Source organism: Poecilia mexicana, unplaced genomic scaffold (assembly GCF_051168715.1).
Source record: "Poecilia mexicana isolate PSO_F unplaced genomic scaffold, ASM5116871v1 scaffold_22, whole genome shotgun sequence".
NCBI lineage: Eukaryota > Metazoa > Chordata > Actinopteri > Cyprinodontiformes > Poeciliidae > Poecilia > Poecilia mexicana.
Genome location: NW_028263391.1, coordinates 24,851,274 through 24,873,202, shown reverse-complemented (window position 1 = coordinate 24,873,202; position 21,929 = coordinate 24,851,274). Strand labels below are relative to the sequence as shown.

Here is a 21,929-nt window from a genome sequence, read left to right as displayed (position 1 = left end):
AAATGTACAAAAACTGCCTCATAACCTAATTTTTTTTCTCTTGGTTTTATAATAGTACAGATTTGTCAACAAGAAGAAGGCTTGATCCAGAGCAGGATCTTTAAAGATGTTTTTCAGGCTGACTGCTGGGTGGAGTCTGTAAAATCCGTCCAGACTTCCAGGATCGGTTCCCGCTGGAGGAGAGTTCCTGAGTCAGAGAAACCACAGCTATGTGCCGGCCGGCCGGGGCTGCAGCACATGGATCCTCCCCTCGTCTGGAAGCTGTTGGAGTTTTCTTCCAGATGTGGGAGTCTGGTTTCCTTAATGACACCCTGGTGCATGCTGGGAGTCTTTGTGACGAAGTTGCAAAGAAAGCTGGACAGTGTTGAAATGCAGCAGCTCTAAATGGTGTTTAGTTTTCTCCATTTTTCCTTTAAATCCAGTAGTAATGGTAGGAAACTCCACAGTGAAACATCTGGGAGACATTCACAGCGTTCGCTTCAACAACAGGTGCCTCTGAGTTGGTCATCCTCCAGAGAGAGCCGGCTGTCCAGCTGTCTGCCACGCAGCGTATGACCACACTCACACGCTTACTGAAACGTTGCAAACTGCTTTTTTTCTTTCTCTCTGTTCTTTTTGTCTTTAAGTCTTTAAAAAGTTTCCAAAACAATGTCTGGGAAGCTGAAGTGTAAAAGTTTTCATCTGCAGAATTCACTCACATTTACCTCAAAATCCTGGAAAAATATATCCATAAGAAGGAAAAGTAGATCAAATGTTGGAAATGTTGTCAAGACAACAAGACAACGAAGATAAAAGACAAAAACTGATTTTAAAGGGAAAACAAAATCATTTGGTGGAAAAATAACCCTCAACCTCGTCCTGAACCCACAGTGGTGGCAGCATCATCCTGCAGCACTTTCCAACAAGACAACTCTAAACATCCAGCTGGAGATATTATGGATGGCTCAGATCAGATCCGTTGTTAGAATGGCCTATTCAAAGTCCAGACCTAAATCCAGAGTAACGTCTGTGACTTGAAAACTGATGCTCTCCATCCAGCCTGTCTGAGCTCTGATACAAAGAATGGAGAAAACATCTGCAGACGTTTAACAGACCTGGACTCAGGTGGGATTAATACCAACTCAAACATTTTCAGAATGTAGAAAAAATTAGTTTTCTTCCACTTTCTACATAAAATCCCAATAAAAATATTTTTCAGGAAATGTTTAATAAATACTTTTGCAAGCGACTGAAATGAGGTTCTTTTCTCTTTTGGTTTAAAGTGAGACATGCTGGTTCTAAAGTGGAAAGTGTTTCTTTGTTCCGTCTGACTCGCAGAGGGTGTGCGTTCCCCGGCAGAAGGCGGGGTTTTCTCCCTGGGGTTCTGGCCCAGCCGCGTTATGTAACCGATCCGCTGCTTCCCATCCTGATGGCTGTTGGAAAGTTCAGGCTGCGGCTCTGAGCTGGTCCTGTGGACATGCGGGGACGCTTCCAGCTGTGCGTCTGCAGGAATGTCCTCAGCCACATCTGCTCCGGCGGATCTCCGTCTTTAACCCGCTAAGCTTCCAGCGCGGCCTGGGTGAGGAATGCGCTGCCTGAGGGAAAACTCGGAAACAGGAGTTGGTTTTTAGAAGCGATGGGAAGCGGAAGCAGCAGAGGGAAGAAAGTTACACCTGCGTGTGTCAGCGAGGTGAGGCTGTCCAAGGCAGGAGGAGCTGGTGTCCATCCATCCCCGCAGGCCGGAGGGCCGTTCAGCCAACACAAGGTTCACTGCGCGCAGCCGGAGAGCCGCGGCGAGGGGCCCCACGCTGACGATGACACGGACAGACGGGGGGCTCCTGTCAGGAAAACCCCGCCAAGGAGAACGTTCACCAGGTCCAGGACATATGGACTGTGTCCCTTCAGCGGGGGGGACACGGAGGACGAGCCGAGCTGTCCGCCACAGCTGGAGGAGCCACGTGTCCCATGGAGCGTGGATGTAAACAAGAGGAGCGACTGCGTGTTTACGCACAGGAAGCAAGTCAAACCTGCAGGCTTCACTCAGCGTCATGTAAGACTGAAGTCCTCCGACAGTCACACAGGAAACAGTTTTATAAAGTTAGAGATTAATTATTACTCAGGTCAGTTAAAGTCAGAATTAGCCTGAATTAACAGCGAGTTGAGTTAGACAAGGTGGAGGTTTACTTTTCATTTTAATTCATTTATTAATGCCACAATTCAAAACTAAATATTTAATTATACTTTTTCAGGTTGGTACGAAATATTTCACTATATTGAAAAATATTTTGCATTTTAATTAAAGGGAAACACAACATTTGATTAGCAATTTAAATATCTAAATAGCAGCTAATTACAGCTCCAAATTAAACATCTTTGCTTTCTAGGTAAAGGGAAACAAATATTTAGTTAGCAAGTGCAATATTTAGTTTACACACTAATATTTAGATCCATATTAAATATTTAGTTAGCTAGCCAAATATTTAGTTACCAAGCTAATTGTTTAATTCCAAACTAAATATTTTTCCTTGCTCAGTAAGAAAAAACTAAATACTTAATTAGCAAGTTAAATGTTTAGCTTCAAACTAAAAGTAACTAACTAGTGACATCTGAACTGGTTTGTTTTATTTTGGGGTATTAGTGTAAATTTTTGTAAATATGGATGAATACAAATGCATTTTTAATTTACTTTTAAAATCTTGAATCAGTCTCTTAAAGACGTAATGACTAACTAAACTAAATTAACTAAACTAAATTAACTAACGATTGGTTAGTTAGCTAGCTAGTTAGTTAGTTAGTTAGTTAGTTAGTTAGTTAGTCAGCTGTATAAATTGGTCTTTAAACTGCTAGCTTTATGTTCATGTGTAAATTGACATTTTTATGTAAATGTTTCATTTTGCAGCATTTGGCCTAAACCCGTCTCGGTGCTGCCCCCTTTAGGTTGAACAGTGGCTACTGCAGTCAAATTTTCCTATTGGCTAAAGTTTAGTTACACTTTAAGATAAATGTATGAGCTAGTTAAATAACTTGAATATTGTCTTCAAGTATTCAGGGTATGATCAAAGTTTTTCATTAATCTGCTTCAGTCGCTGTTTTGTCTCATTTGTCCTCTAAGCCGGCGACCCAGAAGTTCTCAGCAGGAGGAACGTTCTTGGAAAGCGCGCCGGCGTTTGATAAACAGCAGTAAGTGGATGGCTCTCATTAATCATTCATATCTGAGCTCAGCGGAGGATGAAACAAGCGGTGACCAGATCAAATTCACCGTAAAGGGACCAGGACACCAGCGGGAGGCCATTAACCTGACAACTGGTCTTGTTTCACAATAACGTTTCGCTTTTAATCACCTTTTAATCCACTTCCTGCAGGACGTCTGGCGCCTCCGCCGCCATGCCCGTCATCCTGTACGACGGCTCAGAAGAAGAGCTGATGGACACTATTGAACAGGAGTTCAGCTGACTGGTCAGCAGAAGTAAAGACAACCATCTACAGTTTTAGATAAAGGTATTGGGTCCATGTAACCTGACCCTCTGGCTCTGGCAGCCTTATTTAACAGCTTGAAGCCTGTAATTGCAGCAGAGACTTGGCCTGATGCTTGGAGGCGCAGTGTGAACAGACGCAGACCTCCCTGGTTCGTCATGTCGTCCCATTACTCCCAGCAGGCTCCCTCAGAGCCTGCGTGTTTGTTTCCTATGGTTCATAAACTTTCTTTAAAACCAGGAAATGAGTGACCGCAGAGAACAGGCCCCTCTGAAGACTTTATTTAGTCTAATAAACAGTTTTTGGGTGCAATGCTGGACTTTAAACTGTCCTGGCTGCTCTAGGAAAGGAAATATTTGCTTCCATATTTCCCCGACCCGTTCCTGCACTTTTTCAGACGGACTGTGGCACCAGAACCATTTGCAGCCTTCACAGCTGCATTTCTGCTCCACATTTCAGCCAAACATGAGAAGCTGCTGCCACTCGGTGGTTCAACATGGAGCTGCACGAGTCAAACAAAAAATGTAGTTTTTCTTTTTTCATGCAAAATAAAATACATTAAAAAACCTAAAGAAACATCAGGCTGTGTGTGAATAATGTCTATGAAATGATTTTCAAACATCTTATTTAATAAACTGCCATCACATAAACAGAGCATGACTGTTTGGACACAAACGCTGTACAAAATCAAATGTATATCTGTAAAATAATCAAATAAACCCCCATAAAATATATCTGCACAGTGTGTCTTTAAATTTAAACTAGTCACCGTATATGACATTGTGATGTTTTGGCATTTTTTGAAGGTTTAGTTGTTGCTCTGCTTCTTTGAGGGCCGGTAGAAAGAAATCCTCCTCTGCAGAGCCTTCAGCAGCTTGGGAGGGAGAAGAGGAAGCTGCTTTCTCAGCCTCTCCAAGGTCCTCACATTCTTAGCAATGTAATCCTCACAGATCCTGTCAGGGACAAAAAATGTCAAAAAATTACATTTCCACATCGAGAGAGAATGTCCGATTTAACATGACCAAAGTTTTCTAATTCCAAACTGAAGTTTCCGGCATTAGACCCGTCGTTTTTCAGAGGAAAAAATATGTGACACAGAAGGATAAACAGTTAGTTAGTTAGTTAGTTAGTTAGTTAGTTAGTTAGTTAGTTAGTTTTCCTGTTTCCTCTTCAGCTTCATGAGGTGAAGTTTGTTACCTGAACAAAGGATGTGGCTGCATCTGGAAAACAAGAGCGTCGTTGCAATGTCCCTGAAAAATATAGTTACACAAGATTATTATAATTATTTCTTTTTCCACTTTACTGTATCTTGATACAGTCAGTGCTGCTCAGTCTGATGGAACGTTAGCAGGAGACGCTCACCGTGTCAACTAGCAGGATGTAGTCGCAGCTTCCACCAAACACAACCACGTCTGAGTCTCTGCCGCCGCAGGCTGTGTGCCACAACCTGACACAGGAAACACAATTCATGTCTAAAATAAAACTGGGTGAACACGATTTAACTCAGACTGGAGCTTCTCTCACCAGACAGGGTCAAAAATATACATACATGCTCAAATATATAAATTCAGTGGTTGGATGTCTATGAGAGAAACTTTCTGGCTGCATATTTACCCTGACAGAGCAGTTTAGCTTACAATTAAATAAAAAATACACTAAATAATTAATTATTAAATACTCAATCAAGTAAATACATGTCCCCCATGAAAAAAAACCTAAATAAATATATTTTTTAATTTTGTTAATCAGTTTTTTTAAGATTTCTTTATTTATATTTAATCTATGTCTTCATATCATCATTTATTTCATAATGGTGTTTATTTTGTAGAGCTACTTTGCATATTTTACTGACTTATTAATATAAGTACTATTTCATGAGGGCTGGGGATCCTGAAAAACTTAATAAATACTAAAACTGAGACTGAAAAAATAAGCTCCCTATTAAAAATATTTTTATTATGTATTTTGTTTTTATTCATGGGGACAATTACACATTTTATTTACTAATTTTATTAAATTCTATTTTACTTATATAGTGCACCAGTTCACAGCAAATATCTGAAGGCACTTCCCAAAATTAATTATTTTTATGTTTTATTAATTAAAAAACTGATTTTATTTATCTTTTAATTTAATTTTGAATGAAACTGCTCTCCACATAAACAAACCCCTTCAAGCTGAGCTGAGATTTGCTGCGAGCCGCAGAGAAAATCAAAATGTTTTCTGTAAAAAGCTTTCAGGATTTTATCCCGACGGTTCGTTTTCCTCTCCTGACCTTTAAGGTCAGTCTGGTACCTGGGCTTGTCCTGGTAGGGATGCTCAAACTCCCTCCACTTCTTAGTTTCTACGTCAAACAGCCAGCCGTCACCTGAAGTGGAAAGTATGTGAAGATGAAGAGATCTGAACTAAAAAACATGAGCTGGATGCTAATCGGATGAATGCAGGTATATTTGCTCACTCATTGGTCTGCAGTCGACGCTGAGGCCTCCGAACAGGAACATGGTGGACTCTGACACAGCCGTGACCGAATGCCAGGATCTGCCCACCGGAGCAGCGGATGAAGGAACTCTGCATACGAGTCACAGTAACCGTCTGCATGATTCTGAACATTTTCAGCTAACGTCTGGTCGGTCATGACGACTGAATGTGATTGGAGCATTCTGTGTTTGTTTACTGACATTTCAGTCCAAGTCCAGGATTCGAGGTCTAGGCTGTGAAGATCATTCGTCCTGGTTTCCTGTGAGTAAAAATGAGCAAAGCAGCTAGCATCCAGCTGTCCTACATCAGGCTATTAATGCACAGATATTTACATGCACTGTATGAAAAGATAAACGTTTTTTTACTGTCTATCAGGCCAGCAGTGTGGGCACGCTTCCGCTAATCCACTGATAGCAGAGCTAATTTTTCTCTTAGCACTTGAGCGTTTTTGCTAACTTTGAAAATGTTTACCGCATTTAGCTTCCACTACATTAATTTTTCCTGACAAATTTTAAAGTGCTAATTCACTTAGGTGTTTTGAAAACTTCCAGCTGGATAAAGTTCAAGTTTTGGTTATCAAGTGTGACGAATTCGTCAAGTAGTCAGACATTTACATTCATGCTCTTATTTTGACGAGTGAAGTCTGTTGACACATCAGTTTCATTTCCTCTCGTCTTTGTTCTTTCCCAATAACTTTATGACAAACAACAAACATACAGAAAGAAAATGAGCTAAGCACTTTAGCATTAGCTTCTGCTAAATGCTGTGTTAGTGTAGTGCATTAGCATTAGCTAAACTAGCATTTATGATTAAACATTAGAATCCTGACCCAGTTTCTCTGGTTCTGTCAGAAGGAAAACATTCATCAATCTGTTGTGAGTAGCAAATCTGCCAAATACTAAAGAAACGGATGTAAGGTTCTGATTTAGTAGGAAGTTTACAGCAGCATCAAAAAGCAAAAAGAAATCACTTTGATGATCCTTCCTGGTGTAAAACATGAAACGTTTAATGCGATTCAGACACTAAGGATAAAAAGTAGTAGGTTTTTTAGTGTTTCTGAATGTCTATCAGCCGTAGATTAGCGTTCCCTCACCATGACTCGGCCTCCACAGACGTATCCTCTGCGCCCCAGCGTGGCGCCGGCGTGGGCGGCTCTGGGAGCGGGAGGCCGGCCCTGCAGGAGGAAACAGAACGGTTCTGGTCTGAAAACGTCTCGGACCGCAGGGCAGCGAGTTGTTCATGATGTGCTTACATGAGTCTGGGGTTCAGCCCAGCTGCCTTTAACCGGGTCAAATACATGAACTTCATTGTTCCATCCCCAAAACAAATCATCCACCTGCAAACAGAACGATTATCTTAAAGATGTTAAAAAGTACTGAGTTAGTTCCAGCTGGTTAGCAGATAAATTACCCAGGATGTTTCATCCGGGATGAAGTTTCGGCTCCTGCTGGTGATATCAGCCAGAACTTTATGGCCGTATCCTCCAAAGTAGATGAGCCTGGAAGAACAACACAGCATGGAAATAAACATTTATGTTTACAACAAAATTATACCCAAGATCTTTTTAATGCATTAATAAATGTTGATCTGTGGTTCTTTATTTTGTTACATCTTTACACTGAAATCTTTCAAAGCTCTCTGAACATCCCAGAACATCTTGATTTTTACTAAACTGGACTTGGTCTGTCAAATTTGAATTGCTACACATGAAACTTAAAGTAATCCGTTGTTTCCCTGGATGTAAAAAATAATTATAACAATAAATAAATGTCTTTAAATTATACCTTTATTAACAGTTCTAATAAGCTGCATCTTTTTTGTTGTTTTCTTGGGCCATGCTTCCAGCCCCTTTGTCTTTTGTCTAACAGGCAGAATGTCAGAAATGCTGTGCATGCAGAGGTAATCTGTGCAGCCATGTTGTTTTTAGAGACAAAGAGTTTGTCTTTGTCTAAGCTCATGTTTAGCTTGTTTAAAATATTTTTTAAACCATAGTTTCCCAAACTAACATTTTTACAAACTCAAGCCTGTCGATTCTGGGATGGTGTCACTGTTTTTCTAAAACTGCCTGGTATCAACTTCTGATACACATTGAAAATAAGGAATTTGTCGTTTTGACTTCCTCACTTTCCGTTATAAACCCAGCAGGACAGTTTGTCTCGATGTGAGGGAGCAGAGCCACAGAGCGGGATGATCTTCTTCCACACGTATCGACCGTCTGTCAGGTCGACACAGAACATCTGGAAAACACAGTCAGACGTTCACATTAACAGAGTTCAGTTACATTTATTAGGCTAATTGAGGCTGATTATGACTTTATCAAACATTTAAACGCATCAAATTATTTTGCATTTACACAGAGGATCCTGCTTTTCTCCCAGTGACAGCTGGACATATTTCTATTGAATCATTAGAAGGGATAAATCAGAGGCAACATGGAAGAATGCACAGAAAGACAGAATAATAATATGAAACTATATTAAAGTAAAAATAATGAAAGCAACAAAGGAAAAAATATGAAAACTAACAAAAAATGAGACTGAACAAAAAGAGGAAATTTACAAAAACCAACACATGAGATATTTTCAAAGAAGAAACTGCATTTATTGTGAAAATTTATTTTTAAAAAAAGACGTTTAATTTATCATCTCAATAATATAATATATATAACAATTAGTTATGTTTAAACAATACAAAACAGACAGTAAACTTTGTACTACTTTCTCCACTGTTTGTTAAGAGCATCAGACAAATTTAAATTATGATTAAATGTAGTTACTGTCTGCAGCTTAGTGATAAAAATCACACTTCTTTAAGTAGGCGATGTGCTGAAGAAAATCATTTAAAATGGGAACAAAAATTTGTTTGTGGGGTTTTAAATGCTACCATATAGTTACCTAAAAAAGATGTAATAAATTGTTTTATTGTCATCACAAAGCTAACACAAAATGTTGTGATAAATCTGAAAAATATGTAAAATATTTCTTCCATGATAAAATTGTGTGTGTCAGTTACATTCAAACCCAACAAAATACTGAAAGTTATGATTGGAGCAAAAGGTTAATAAGTTCAGGGGAATGAATACTGGCTCACAAAAAATAATCATATAATCTTAATTATACAACAGAAGAGCAAGGTGAGGAGCTCTAACCTGATTGGTCTGTCCGCCGTCATCACATCCTCCAAATATGTACATGTTTCCTCCGAGGGAGGAACCACAGGTCCCAGACATGGAGGGAGGAACTTCGCCGGACATGTGAAACACCTGCCTTCAAAAAACACAACCAGCAGACGAACTGCAGTCACTGCTGTCCGAAAACACCACATTATTAAAGGTCACCTGGAGGTCAGCTGGAGGTCAGCAGGAAGTCAGCAAGAAGTCAACAGGAGGTCAGCTGGAGGTCAGTAGAAGGTCAACTGGAGGTCAGCTGGAGGTCAGCTGGAGGTCAGTAGTCAACAGGAGGTCAGCAGAAAGTCAGCTGGAGCAGGAAGTCAGCAGGAAGTCAACAGGAAGTCAGCTGGAGGTCAGTAGAAGGTCAGCAGGAGGTCAGTAGGAAGTCAACAGAAGGTCAGCAGGAAGTCAGCTGGAGCAGGAAGTCAGCAGGAAGTCAGCTGGAGGTCAACAGGAGGTCAGCAGGAGGTCAACAGGAGGTCAGCTGGAGCAGGAAGTCAGCTGGAGGTCAGTAGAAGGTCAACAGGAGGTCAGCTGAACCTGATTAACTCTTACCATATCCCTCCCTCCAAGTCATAGACCCAGATTTCATCACTGGGAATAAAAACCTCTTCATCTGCAATCGACTGCAAAATAAAACAGGATAATTAATAACTAGCATCAATCCACACAAAGTTAGTTATTATTTATTAAACTGTTTGTTTACAGAATGGAAGAAGGAAATTAATATATAGCAACATTTATTTCCCACAAACGGCTGTTTGGCACCAGACTTAAAAGATTGTTGGTCATTTCGTCTCTTTGTACTTCAGGTTGTTTTGCGCCTGCTTTACTGGGCATGAAATGGCCTTTACCCATCAGTGACATATATCAGCCTATTGCATCGTAAATGTATATGTATCACAATATATTTTACCATATATTTATAATAATAGTATAGTATCTCATTTATTTTATGATATATAATATATTGTTTATTCCACTCCTTTCAGAGCTAAATGTGTTTCTCTATGTACAAATAGAATAGAGTATCATTATGTAAAAATTAACTGGATGACTGTCTTGTTTGTACTGTAATTATATATTTGTATTTATGTGTATTTATATACACATATTCTAATTTTATCTACTAAAAGGTTTAACATGCATGTTTTTCTTATTTGACTTGAAATAAAACGATAAACTAAAATAAAGTAATTAATGAAAATACTTCACTTAAAGATAAACTGAGACGCAGTGTTTCGCATGAATTGGTACGAAATGCCATGGCAAGGACTGGGCACGAAAAGGGGAAGTAGGAATTGATGGTAGGAAAACGTCCTGCGATAGGTCGGGCACGAAACGACCAAAAACTACAAAAACACGAAATGACAGCGTTAGCTAAGCGCAATACTGGAGTAATGCTTTTCATGTAGATTTCCGTGGATCTGGTGACGTATTTGTGCATTTCTCTCACCATGTAGCCGCCCCACACATACAGCAGGCTGTCCAGCACCACCGCCGTGTGTCCGCTCCTTTCCCGGGCTACCAGCTCCGAGCAGTGCCGCTCAAAGGCGGGGTCCATCCTCAGTCCTGTCAGTTCAGCTGAGAAAGGGAAGAAACGCTTATTTTAAATTAAAAACATGTTTACTCACTCGCGAAAGAGAAGAAACGCATAAAGATACTCACAGGTTACAGTTCGCGTCCAGCTGCAGGGTTACTTTTTCTCATACTGTTAATTTCAGCATTTGGCTCCCGAGACGTAACAAGTTCATCGTCTCCACCATCAGCTGTGTAAACACTACTACAAAATAAAAGACAACTTCCGGTCCTCTATTTTCAGCATAATAAAATCTCCCCAAAGCCTGTTAATTTCTTTAATTCAGTTTGTTTACACACACAGTGATATATGCATACTTTAAAACTCCACAATATAAACAAAATTTTTAATTTATTCTCAATATAATTGTTATTTATGTGTAATAATACATTGATATGTGAATGAAATTGCAACTTTCATCACTGGGAATAAAAACCTCTTCATCTGCAATTGACTGCAAAATAAATTAACTATTTATAGTTAGTTCTGCAAATAGCTAAAAATGTCCAAAGAAGGGATGAAGGCTACATATTGAGGGTCAAAGTGGAAGCCTGTTTATTTCCCTCAACCCAGACAAACAGCAAGCAAAAAACAGTGTGTGCTCATCTTTCTGAGTTTATTTATAGTCTGCCATGTCAATATGATAGACCTTTAGAAAGCAAAACATTTTGTTCCTTAAAGATAACTTTCCCAGTAAACCTCAACCCCTCTGAGGGCCTTTTAGTTGATTAGTTGTGTGTAAGCATTAGCAAGCGTGAAGAAGTGTTTGCAGCATTGATTTAGACATTTAGATAAATATAAGTATTTATAATATTTCAGGTAAGGTAAGAAAGTTTATTTATTTTTTATTTACTTTGCTCAACAGACAATTATATGCGATCCAGATTAATTAAAAAAGTTAAATACTGTGAACCCGCCACCTATTTGCAATTATTAAAGAGTTTTCTGCAGAACGTAGCTCCAAATTATATGTAAATTAATTTATGCTTTGACCAAGCTCTTATTGACTGAGCCCCAACAGCAGAGATAAGGAAGACAGTCAACGTTAGCTTCTGGAGTAATGCTAGATGATTTCCATTGTATGTATTATTGTATATTAAGGTATATTTGGTGTGAACCATTAAATAACCAGTTATAAGTGTTTTAAAATTGGGTTTTACGTTCAATGTGTCCCTTTAAAGTGAATGCTACAAATCAGAGCATTCTACATTAGCTAATTGCACTCTACATTGACAATTTCTTGCAGTACACGACTTAAAGTACATGAACATGCAAATAAACAACTAAAAAAAATTGGCAACTTAAATCTGACATAATTCCCGCTACCTGTGCGCCCGTAGTTCATGCCACCCAGGTAAGGGAGCCATATCGCCTGTTCCTACAGTTCTGGAACGTGTGCTGTGTTGATTGTTTTGTTCACTGAATACAGAAAATTATTTGTAATGTAGCACAGGCGGAAGTAAGCTTTATATTTTCATTTATTACGGTTCCAAATCTTTCATCTATAGCGCTCTGTTTTCTCGCTTTTATTTTGGCATAGATTGCTGTAAAGGAAGTAGCGGAATTTGTACGGAAATGACGAAATGTGTGCGGAAGTTGTCATTTAGCGCCAAAGTTGAGCTGTGAGGGGAGGAATAATGGATGTTTCTCGCAAAATAAAGACGAAGGTTTCCGCCGGCTTCAAGATGAGAGGCCTTATTCTTCGACCGTATGTATTCATTACTCATTGAAGATAATTTTTTATTATCTGAAAATTAAATAAATAAATAGGATCACTAATGAGCCTCGATGTTTAGAAGCTCTTAGTGTTTCCGTCACTTTAAAGGCTGAAAATTAATTAATACATTTTCTCTGAAAATTTTAATCTCATATCAGACCGTTTAGAAATTATTTTAATACCAAAACATGAAGTTATGGCTGATAGTCAGTTGGAGGACGTCCTAGCATATCAGTGGGAAGCTTAGTGGAAGGAAAAACTGGTGGAAAGGTTGCACGAACTTCACATTTCTTGAATTAAGTCGATCCAGAACCTAAGAGGCATCAGAAGCTCCTTTTCTTGGCTCAGGAGACGAATGATAAAAATAAACAGAAATAGGAGTTTGAAATATATCTCTAGACCTGTTGACTATAAATTAACATTTGGATCATGTTATAATTTGTTCAAAAGCATCTTTTTGTTTTTTTAGAAAATAAAGTAAACTTTCAGTTTTCATTTTCAGTTTTACTTTTAAATATTTTACTGTACTCTCATTGAATGATTGGGTTTATTTACACTGCATTAATGAGCATACAACACTGTCATAAAAGATATCAAATTTAGGAAAAAGCTAATTTTCATATATATATATATATATATATATATATATATATATATATATATATATATATATATATATATATATATATATATGATCTACAGCACTGACATTGGGATGTCATTCGGACTAGAGAAGTGTGGCCGGATGGTTACAAAGAGAGGGAAGGTCGTCCACACAGAAGGGGTCTCACTCCCAGAAGGAACAATAGCAGACATAGAGCACAGCTACAAGTACCTGGGAATACCACAAGCAAATGGCAACCTCGATGAGGTCACAAGGAAAGGAGCCACAGCCAAATACCTCCAACGAATAAGGCAAGTCCTGAGAAGCCAGCTCAATGGCAAGAACAAGATCCGTGCAATAAACAGCTATGCCTTGCCAGTAATCAGATACCCTGCCGGAATAATTAACTGGCCAATGGAAGAGATGAAGGCCACGGATGTTAAGACTTGGAAGCTACTAACCATGCATGGAGGGTTCCACCCCAAATCCAGCACCCTGAGACTGTACACGAGCCGCAAGGAAGGAGGCAGAGGACTAGTGAGTGTGAGAGCCACTGTCCAGGATGAAACATCCAAGATCCATAAATGCATCAAGGACAAAGCCTCAACGGACGATGTGCTCAGCGAATGTCTCAGGCAATGGGGAACAGAGGACGAGGTGCTGGAGGAACCATCATGGGAGGACAAGCCCCTACATGGGATGTACCACCGACAAATAACTGAAGTGGCTGATATCAGGAAATCCTACCAATGGCTGGAGAAAGCTGGACTCAAGGACAGCACAGAGGCCCTCATCCTGGCCGCCCAGGAACAGGCACTAAACACCAGAGCAATAGAGAGAGAGAGAGAGAGAGAGAGAGAGACCCACCCGCAGAGGGTGAGAAGGGAATTTTTTTGTTTTATAAATTAAAACTGTACATAGTTAGAAAAAAAAACATTTTAAGAGAATTATATCAAAATAATTTAAAATTCCTCAAAAGTACCTAATAATAATAAAAAAACCCTATAAATATATATTAATTATTATATACTAAGTATTTATATATATCTATTCCGTTTTATGTTATTATTAACGTTTCTGCTGTTTGTGTTTCAGTGAAGCCAGCCGGTACCTGGTGGAGGTTCTGGAGTCGGTGGATTCCTCTGAACTGGATGATGTTGTTGAAAAGGTTCTGGACGCAGTGGAGAAGCAGCCATGTAAGTTCAGTCTGATGATGAAGATGAGCGTCCTTCGTGTTTCTGACCTCGCTGTGTCTTCATGCAGTGTCCTCTAACATGATCGAGCTGTCTGTGGTGGAAAGCGCCGTTCAGGACTGCACTCAGGCCGGGGAGGACACCATGTGAGTTGGACTTTCCTCAGTCAGGTCAATGTTTTGGTTCATTTCTTTTCTAACAAGGTCATTTAAGCTAATATTTTTTTTTTGGTAGTGCAGTGTTGATCAGAAGTTTTTATATGCTCATCCTTGGCCTGATATGATCAGATTTATTATCAGTAACTACAAAGTTAGCTATGCTAACGCTAAAGCTCCAACCGTAAACATTCTTCCTGCTAACACTAAGACGCCATGCCATCAGGGTGCTTAGCATAAGCTAATGCTAAGGCTTTATATTTCAGTTAAGTTTAAATACTAAAGCCAAACAAATTATAGCTCATATGTCTATTTATTCCATAGTTTAGTATAAAAAAGGAATTGAAAATGTTACTTATTTAGCTCATATAAAGTTTTTGATTAAAATTAATTACAGACCCTAAAATTAACTCAATTAGAAATTTTAATCAAGTCCAAGCAAAGTTAAAATGTTTTAACTTTGCTTAAAAGCCAACATTTCTGATCATTAATGTCAGAAGCTACCAGGGACATTTATCCAGGCACAACTGGAAGGTGGAAGAGTATGTAAATAATTGACTCTGAACAAATGAGACACTTAAGATTGTTTATTAAAATCAAAACAGTAGTTTGTTGTAAAATCATTTCAATAAATCAACACAAGCCCTGAGTAGCCCTGAGTAACTGTGATAAAAACAGATAATTGCCATTTTTATTTCTGTCCCGGTAGAAAACCTTTTAGAATATTTATCTTTGATATCCTGTGCTCGTAACGTCGCTCAGCTCTGTTGCTCACATGACCGACCTTTTCCTCCTAGAGACAACGTGTTCAACATCATCGGAGCTTTTGACGTTCCCAGATACATTTACAGTGTGGAGAGGAAGAAATTTGTACCGTGAGTTTTTGACCTGCATCGCCTCGGCTTGTTTTGTGTTGCTGCTGCGAGAGGAAAAGCTCTTCCTCTGTTTGTTTTGTGCAGGATCAGCATGACGAGCCACCCGGCGCCCGGCCTGTGCGGTTTGGCCAGAGACAAAGCCGAGCTCTTCAGGGAGCGCTACACCATCTTACAGCAGGTCAGTAACATCCCAGTCATAACGGTAACACTGCTGTTTGTTGTTTTAATGTAAATGTGATTTTTATTTTTTGTTTTTAAGCGTACGTATCGCCATGAGCTGTTCACGCCGCCGGCCATCGGAGCTGCTGTGGTGGAAGGTCAAAACAAGTTTCAGGTACAGAATCTACTTTAATCTGGATAAGATGAAAATTATTCACAGCCTTAATTCATAACGCATTAGTTGATTTCTGCAGCTGAGGACGATTGAAGCGTTGCTCGGCAGCTCAGCTAAACTGGGTGAGGTCATCGTACTGGGAATGATCACACAGCTGAAAGAGGTGAGCTGCAGGAGAGTCTAAACTTTCTGACATCTTCCTCCTTCTAGACGGGATGAAAAGTTGCTTTAAAAACATTGAAGAACATTTAAAATCCTCTGTGTTTTTTTTTAAAGGGTAAATTTTACCTGGAGGATCCGAGTGGGACAGTACAGCTGGATATGTCCAAAGCAATATCCTTTGATCGATTTCAGTTTGCCCACAGATTTAATATTTTACACGGCGCCAGGTGGATTTTTTCCTTAGCTGCTGTTTCACCAGTTTCATAATGGTTTGTACACAGAGTCCTGCTTTGTGCTGGCAGAAGGTAAGATTCATTTTACAGTATTTCTACTCCTGTAGTCCTAAACATAAACCTGGATATTGAAGAAAATGTGATGAAAGATGCTTCATAAGCATGGTAGTGGCAGCATCATGCTGAGGGGATGGATATAAAGCGGGTTACAGATATATGGGTGGAATAACGAGGAGGAAATTTTTTAGCTCCATCTGGTGTTCCAACAGGACAAAGCTCGCTCCCAAACTGGTTCTGGAACGGATGAAACATTAAGTTTGTGCAATAATCTATGGATCTTATATGAAAACCTGGAATGAGACGTCAAACATTCAGCCAGAATTATCCCTGACATGTCATTGTGAGCACAGCTAGCTAGAGGTTAGCTGCACTAACCCTAAAGTCGAAATCCTCAACATTAGTTAACACAGTATTGAGCTGAAGGTATTGCTATAGTGCTAAAGCACTAAAGTGGAAGCTAAATGCTAAAGCGGAAGCTAAAGCACTAAGGCAAAAGCTAAATGCTAAAGCACTAAGGCAGAAGCTTAATGCTAAATCACTAAGACGGGAGCTAAATGCTAAAGCACTAAGACGGAAGCTAAATGCTAAAGCACTAAGACGGAAGCTAAATGCTAAAGCACTAAAGCAGAAGCTTAATGCTAAATCACTAAGACAAGAGCTAAATGCTAAATCACTAAGACGGGAGCTAAATGCTAAAGCACTAAGACGGAAGCTAAATGCTAAAGCACTAAGACGGAAGCTAAATGCTAAAGAAGAAGCTAAATGCTAAAGCACTAAGATGGAAGCTAAATGCTAAAGCACTAAGATGGAAGCTAAATGCTAAATCACTAAGACGGGAGCTAAATGCTAAAGCACTAAGACGGAAGCTAAATGCTAAAGCACTAAGATGGAAGCTAAATGCTAAAGCACTAAGATGGAAGCTAAATGCTAAAGCACTAAGACGGAAGTTAAATGCTAAAGCACTAAGACGGAAGCTAAATGCTAAAGCACTAAGATGGAAGCTAAATGCTAAAGCACTAAGATGGAAGCTAAATGCTAAAGCACTAAGACGGAAGCTAAATGCTAAAGCACTATACCAACAAGGTATTTAGTGTAAGTATTTGAAAAACTACTGGAATTTCATCAGGCACTATAAATATATTCCATGTTTATTCGTTTGAAAGGAAACAAATGTTAGAAAATCAAGCGGACAAATGGTCAGGATTAAGTGTTACTGTGCGGCGTTGAGGAATTGTCTCGTCTCTGTTTCAGGTTGGTACGAAGACTCAGTGTTCCACGTCAATGGCTTTGGATTCCCACCAACAGAGTCTTCATCTGCCACCAGGTCGGTGCAGCTGGACGTTTAACGTTTTCTTACACCTCCTAGACTCTTCCTCTCAGAGTTTGCTGGTGTTTGCTCTAAATTCAGGGCGTACTACGGAAACATAAACTTCTTCGGCGGTCCGTCCTCCACCTCGGTTAAAGCTTCGTCCAAGCTGAAGCAGCTGGAGGAGGAGAACGAAGACGCCATGTTTGTGATCGTCTCTGACGTCTGGCTGGACAGCGTGGAAGTGATGGAGAAGCTCAACATCATGTTCTCAGGTCTGATTCTGCAGCTGCTCACATTCACCACAGAACAATAGCCGCATTATTGTCTCGCTCTTTCTCTTACAGGATATGCTGCTCTGCCTCCAACCTGCTTCATCTTTTGTGGAAACTTTTCTTCTGCTCCTTATGGAAAAACTCAGATTAAATCCCTCAGAGGTAAGGGTTTGTGGTTTGTGTAGCATAGCAGCAGAAATATATTTCAATAGTATGGTAACGGATTTTTAGGGATAGATCAACAAAAAAAATATTTCAAGATTGAATTCAGAAAATTACAAGCGTAAAGACGTATCATTTCAAGAAAAAAGTCTTAACATAATGACAATAGTCGTACTTCAACCAGAATAGTTGTAATATTTTGAGAATAAAGTCGAAATTTAACGACAAAGTAGTATTAAAATCAGCGTAGTCGTAATATTATGACAGTAAAGTTTTGATTTTATGAGAAAGTCGTAATATTCATAAATTGTAATATTACGATAATAATGTAAAATTACTAGAATAAAGTTGGAATAATAAGACTATACTTGAAACTAAAAATAATAATAAAAATCTTAGTCTGGACCTTCATACTGTGTCGTAAAGTTTCACCAAGAATTAAGTTTATGGAAAAAATGTAATCTATTAATGGTTCAGTTAATAGATTGAACCATCTATTATTTGGTTTTGACTGATTTTTGAGCATTTTTTACTTGCAATGTGATTTTGCAGAATCATTAAAGACCCTGGCTGATGTCATCTGTTCGTATCCCAGCATTCATAGCAGGTAAGGTCTTCCAGCTCTCACAGATCAGCCTGGGTCTGAATTAGGTGGTTAATGTGAAATGTTTTTCTGAACGTGTAGCAGTCGCTTTGTGTTTGTTCCTGGCCCTGAGGACCCCGGCCCCGGCTCCATCCTGCCCAGGTAGGCCTCCAGTCTGATCACCTGAGCTCGTCTGAGCTGGAAGCTGCTGAACTGAACCGTGTCTCCCTCAGACCGCCGCTGGCAGAGCACATCACTCAGGACTTCCAGCAGAGGGTGCCTGGCTCCGTGTTTACAACCAACCCATGCAGGTGAACAAACAGGACAAAACATCACCTGGAGGGTCTCTGGTTGTTTCACCTGAGGTGACTGTAAAAATGTGATCTGGTCAGGATTCAATACTGCAGCCAAGAGATCATCATCATGAGAGAAGATCTGGTCAACAAGATGTGCAGGAACTGCGTCCGGCTGCCCAACAGTAACCTCGACATCCCAAACCATGTGAGTTTATTTTCTCTGAGACATCAGAGGTTAAATATTCACACCCCTCACACCTTTTCACATTTTGTCAAATGAAAACCAATGCAAAGTGGCGCATAAATCACAAATGCTGCATGGGTTTTTATATGTTTTTACAAATAAAAACTCTATTATACATGATACCCCTAAATAAAACTGTTTTTAAGAAGTAACCTAACTGGAAAAGAATGAAAATTCAGACTCCATCCACAAAGATGCAGAGAAAACACTGTAGTAAGTATGCCGGGCCAGTAGGTGGCACACTGCCAAAGCATGAAAAAAGCACTATGGGCCGCCGTGTTTGTTACTTGTGAGAGTGACGCGTATGAATGTGTTTGTTTTGAAGTTTTCCCACTCTGGGACCCATTTCAAAACTGATTGTTTTGGTGCTGAAATGATTAATCAGATGCTAATTGATTAATCGTTAGCTGGAGCAACCAGACTCCAAAAAGGACGTTTGCTAAAAGAGCGACGTCCTCTGTGAGGAGGCGGCCTGTACGACAGAAAGCCTAACTTCGTCTCCGAGTGGACGGGACTTCAGAGCTCTAACTACTGAGTCAGGGGAGCTGAATACAAATATACGCCACACTTTTCAGATTTTATCCATGAAAACCATGAATATCCAATTATCCATGAATAATTTAACTTCTACTACTTTATGTTGTTCTGTCACTTAAAATCACAATAAAATACACTCAACTTTATATATGGAAAGTTAAGGTGTTGCTGCAGAAGCTCCTCCATGTTGGTTCCACTGAAACATCCTCTTCCTCCTCTTCCTCTCTAGTTTGTGAAGACCGTCCTGTCCCAGGGACACCTGACTCCTCTTCCTCTCTACGTCAGTCCGGTCTTCTGGGCCTACGACTACTCCCTCCGGGTCTACCCCGTGCCCGACGTCATCGTGTTTGCAGACAAGTACGACCCGTTCTCCATCTCCAGCACCGACTGCCTGTGTCTCAACCCGGTACCAAAAGACTAAAACGAGAAGTTTGTCTCTTTTCTTTAAAAGATGTTTTAATTTTAGCTGCTTCTTCTTTCCTCCAGGGCTCGTTTCCTAGAAGCGGTTTCACGTTCAAGGTGTACTACCCGTCCAACAGAACCGTTGAAGACAGGTGGGACACGTTGTTGTAGTTTTTGACTTTTCTCTTTACTGCTGCTGGTTTCAGGCTCATGTTCATAACTTTATATTTTTGTCTTCACAGCAAACTTCAAGGACTTTAAGGAAAATCCTGAGTCTGCCTGTTTCCAAGCCTTTGTATATTCCATTTGTAAAATAATAATAATGCTGCATTTTGAATTTAGCTAGTTTTCAAGTACCTGTTCTTTATATGTTGTGTCTAAATAAAAGTTTTACTCACTGAACTTAAAATGATCAGAACCTTTTTATTCTAACAAGGTTTGAGAAAGTCATATTTTATCTAATTCATTCTTTTCTCATTTGTGAGAAATTTCTGTTGTGAACTTAAAGATAGCCAGGAGGTTCATCTAAAGTAAAATGTCATCAGTCAAATTAATGATAAATTATCAGGGACTATACAGGTCCTTCTCAAAAAATTAGCATATTGTGATAAAGTTCATTATTTTCCATAATGTAATGATAAAATTCAACTGTCATATATTTTAGATTCATTGCACACAAACTGAAATATTTCAGGTCTTTTATTGTTTTAATAGTGATGATTCTGACATACAGCTCATGAAAAGCCAAAATCCCTGTCTCAAAAAATTAGCATATTTCATCCGACCAATAAAATAAATGTGTTTTAATACCAAAAAAGTTAACCTACAAATAATTATGTTCAGTTATGCACTCAGTACTTGGTCAGGAATCCTTTTGCAGCCTTTAGTGCAGCGTGGAGCCAATCAGCCTGTGGCTCTGCTGAGGTGTTATGGAGCCCAGGATGCTCCCATAGCGGCTTTAAGCTCATCCAGAGTTTTGGGTCTCAACTTTCTCTTCACAATATCCCACAGATTCTCTATGGGGTTCAGGTCAGGAGAGTTGGCAGGCCAACAGTAACACCATGGTCAGTAATACCAGTGGTTTTGGCTCTGTGAGCAGGTGCCAGGTGGTGCTGAAAATGAAATCTTCATCTCCATAAAACTTTTCAGCAGATGGAAGCATGAAGTGCTCCAACATCTCCCGATAGCTGCTGCATTGACCTGCCCTTGATAAAACCCAGTGGACCAACACCAGCAGCTGACATGGCACCCAGACCATCACTGACTGAGGTTACTTGACTCTGGACTTCTGGCATTTTGACATTTCCTTCTCCCCAGTCTTCCTCCAGAGTCTGGCACCTTGATTTCCGAATGACATGCAAAATTTTCTTTCATCTGAAAAAAGTACTTTGGACCACTGAGCAACAGTCCAGTGCTGCTTCTCTGTAAACCGGGTCAGGCACTTCTGCCCTTCTCCACAATCTTCCTCAGGGTCCGGTCACCTCTTCTCGTTGTGCAGCGTTTTCTGCCACACTTTTTCCTTCCCACTGAGGTGCCTTGATACTCTGGGAACATCCTATTCGTTCAGAAATGTCGTTCTGTTTCTCACCCTCTTGCTTGAGGATGTCAGTGATGGCCTTCTGGACAGCAGTCAGGTCGGCAGTCTGACCCATGATGGCGGTTTTGAGTAATGAACCAGGCTGGGAGTTTTTAAAAGCCTCAGGAATCTTTTGCAGGTGTTTAGAGTTACTTTGTTGATTCAGATGATTATTTTTATTGCTCGTCCAGAGAACCTTTTCATGATATGCTAATTTTTTGAGACAGGGATTTTGGGTTTTCATGAGCTGTTTGCCAAAATCATCAGTCTTAAAACAATAAAAGACCAGAAATATTTCAGTTGGTGTGCAACGAATCTAAAATATATGACAATTTAATTTTTATCATTACATTACGGAAAATAATGAACTTTATCACAATATGCTAATTTTTTGAGAAGGACCTGTATTATAGATCAAAGTAAGACATGTCTTATTTAATAAAACAAACAAAACAAGAAGTTTTTGAATAATAAAATGTCTGAGCTGATTAAAAACATTTCAGCTGTCCCCGTCTCTCTCTGAGAATAAGGAAAGT

At 39.6% G+C, this 21,929-nt stretch overlaps 3 protein-coding genes across 3 annotated transcripts; 2 read left to right on the top strand and 1 right to left on the bottom strand.

The window, feature by feature from the left end:
* The first annotated feature begins 1,344 nt into the window (after nucleotides 1–1,344).
* On the top strand, nucleotides 1,345–4,409 carry LOC148152863 (uncharacterized). Its single transcript, XM_088002614.1, has 3 exons — nucleotides 1,345–2,029; nucleotides 3,092–3,159; nucleotides 3,342–4,409. The coding sequence occupies exons 1-3, from the start codon at nucleotides 1,616–1,618 to the stop codon at nucleotides 3,430–3,432; spliced, it is 573 nt and encodes a 190-aa protein (XP_087858740.1). The 5' UTR covers nucleotides 1,345–1,615; the 3' UTR covers nucleotides 3,433–4,409.
* LOC106905095 (kelch domain-containing protein 1) lies at nucleotides 4,062–10,879 on the bottom strand. The gene is made up of 14 exons (XM_014969705.2): nucleotides 10,769–10,879; nucleotides 10,557–10,684; nucleotides 9,656–9,726; nucleotides 9,080–9,197; nucleotides 8,056–8,168; nucleotides 7,342–7,429; nucleotides 7,184–7,267; nucleotides 7,025–7,105; nucleotides 6,132–6,190; nucleotides 5,912–6,021; nucleotides 5,749–5,821; nucleotides 4,816–4,900; nucleotides 4,651–4,703; nucleotides 4,062–4,406 (listed from the first exon to the last, which is right to left on the bottom strand). The coding sequence occupies exons 2-14, from the start codon at nucleotides 10,662–10,664 to the stop codon at nucleotides 4,262–4,264; spliced, it is 1,188 nt and encodes a 395-aa protein (XP_014825191.1). The 5' UTR covers nucleotides 10,665–10,684; nucleotides 10,769–10,879; the 3' UTR covers nucleotides 4,062–4,261.
* A 1,378-nt stretch (nucleotides 10,880–12,257) lies between these two features.
* On the top strand, nucleotides 12,258–20,226 carry pole2 (polymerase (DNA directed), epsilon 2). The gene is made up of 19 exons (XM_014969710.2): nucleotides 12,258–12,387; nucleotides 14,096–14,196; nucleotides 14,264–14,339; nucleotides 15,146–15,223; nucleotides 15,308–15,401; nucleotides 15,483–15,557; nucleotides 15,637–15,720; nucleotides 15,834–15,890; nucleotides 15,976–16,024; nucleotides 17,264–17,336; nucleotides 17,421–17,593; nucleotides 17,666–17,755; nucleotides 18,308–18,362; nucleotides 18,441–18,500; nucleotides 18,572–18,649; nucleotides 18,731–18,839; nucleotides 19,645–19,821; nucleotides 19,902–19,969; nucleotides 20,060–20,226. Exons 1-19 carry the CDS (start codon nucleotides 12,317–12,319, stop codon nucleotides 20,076–20,078), a joined length of 1,587 nt encoding a protein of 528 aa, XP_014825196.2. The 5' UTR covers nucleotides 12,258–12,316; the 3' UTR covers nucleotides 20,079–20,226.
* The last annotated feature ends 1,703 nt before the right edge of the window (nucleotides 20,227–21,929 follow it).

Bases quoted from the DNA above. Each gene is read 5' to 3' on its own strand.
- LOC148152863 (XM_088002614.1), top strand. From the start codon at position 1,616: ATGGGAAGCGGAAGCAGCAGAGGGAAGAAAGTTACACCTGCGTGTGTC. The intron at 2,030-3,091 runs GTAAGACTGAAG...TTGTCCTCTAAG, and splicing joins CAGGCTTCACTCAGCGTCAT to CCGGCGACCCAGAAGTTCTC. The intron at 3,160-3,341 runs GTAAGTGGATGG...CACTTCCTGCAG, and splicing joins CCGGCGTTTGATAAACAGCA to GACGTCTGGCGCCTCCGCCG.
- LOC106905095 (XM_014969705.2), bottom strand. From the start codon at position 10,664: ATGGACCCCGCCTTTGAGCGGCACTGCTCGGAGCTGGTAGCCCGGGAA. The intron at 7,430-8,055 runs GTGAGGAAGTCA...TTGTTCTTCCAG, and splicing joins TGCTGGGTTTATAACGGAAA to GCTCATCTACTTTGGAGGAT. The intron at 7,106-7,183 runs GTAAGCACATCA...TTCCTCCTGCAG, and splicing joins GGGCTGAACCCCAGACTCAT to GGCCGGCCTCCCGCTCCCAG.
- pole2 (XM_014969710.2), top strand. From the start codon at position 12,317: ATGGATGTTTCTCGCAAAATAAAGACGAAGGTTTCCGCCGGCTTCAAG. The intron at 16,025-17,263 runs GTAAGATTCATT...TCTCTGTTTCAG, and splicing joins CTGCTTTGTGCTGGCAGAAG to GTTGGTACGAAGACTCAGTG. The intron at 18,840-19,644 runs GTGAGTTTATTT...CTTCCTCTCTAG, and splicing joins ACCTCGACATCCCAAACCAT to TTTGTGAAGACCGTCCTGTC.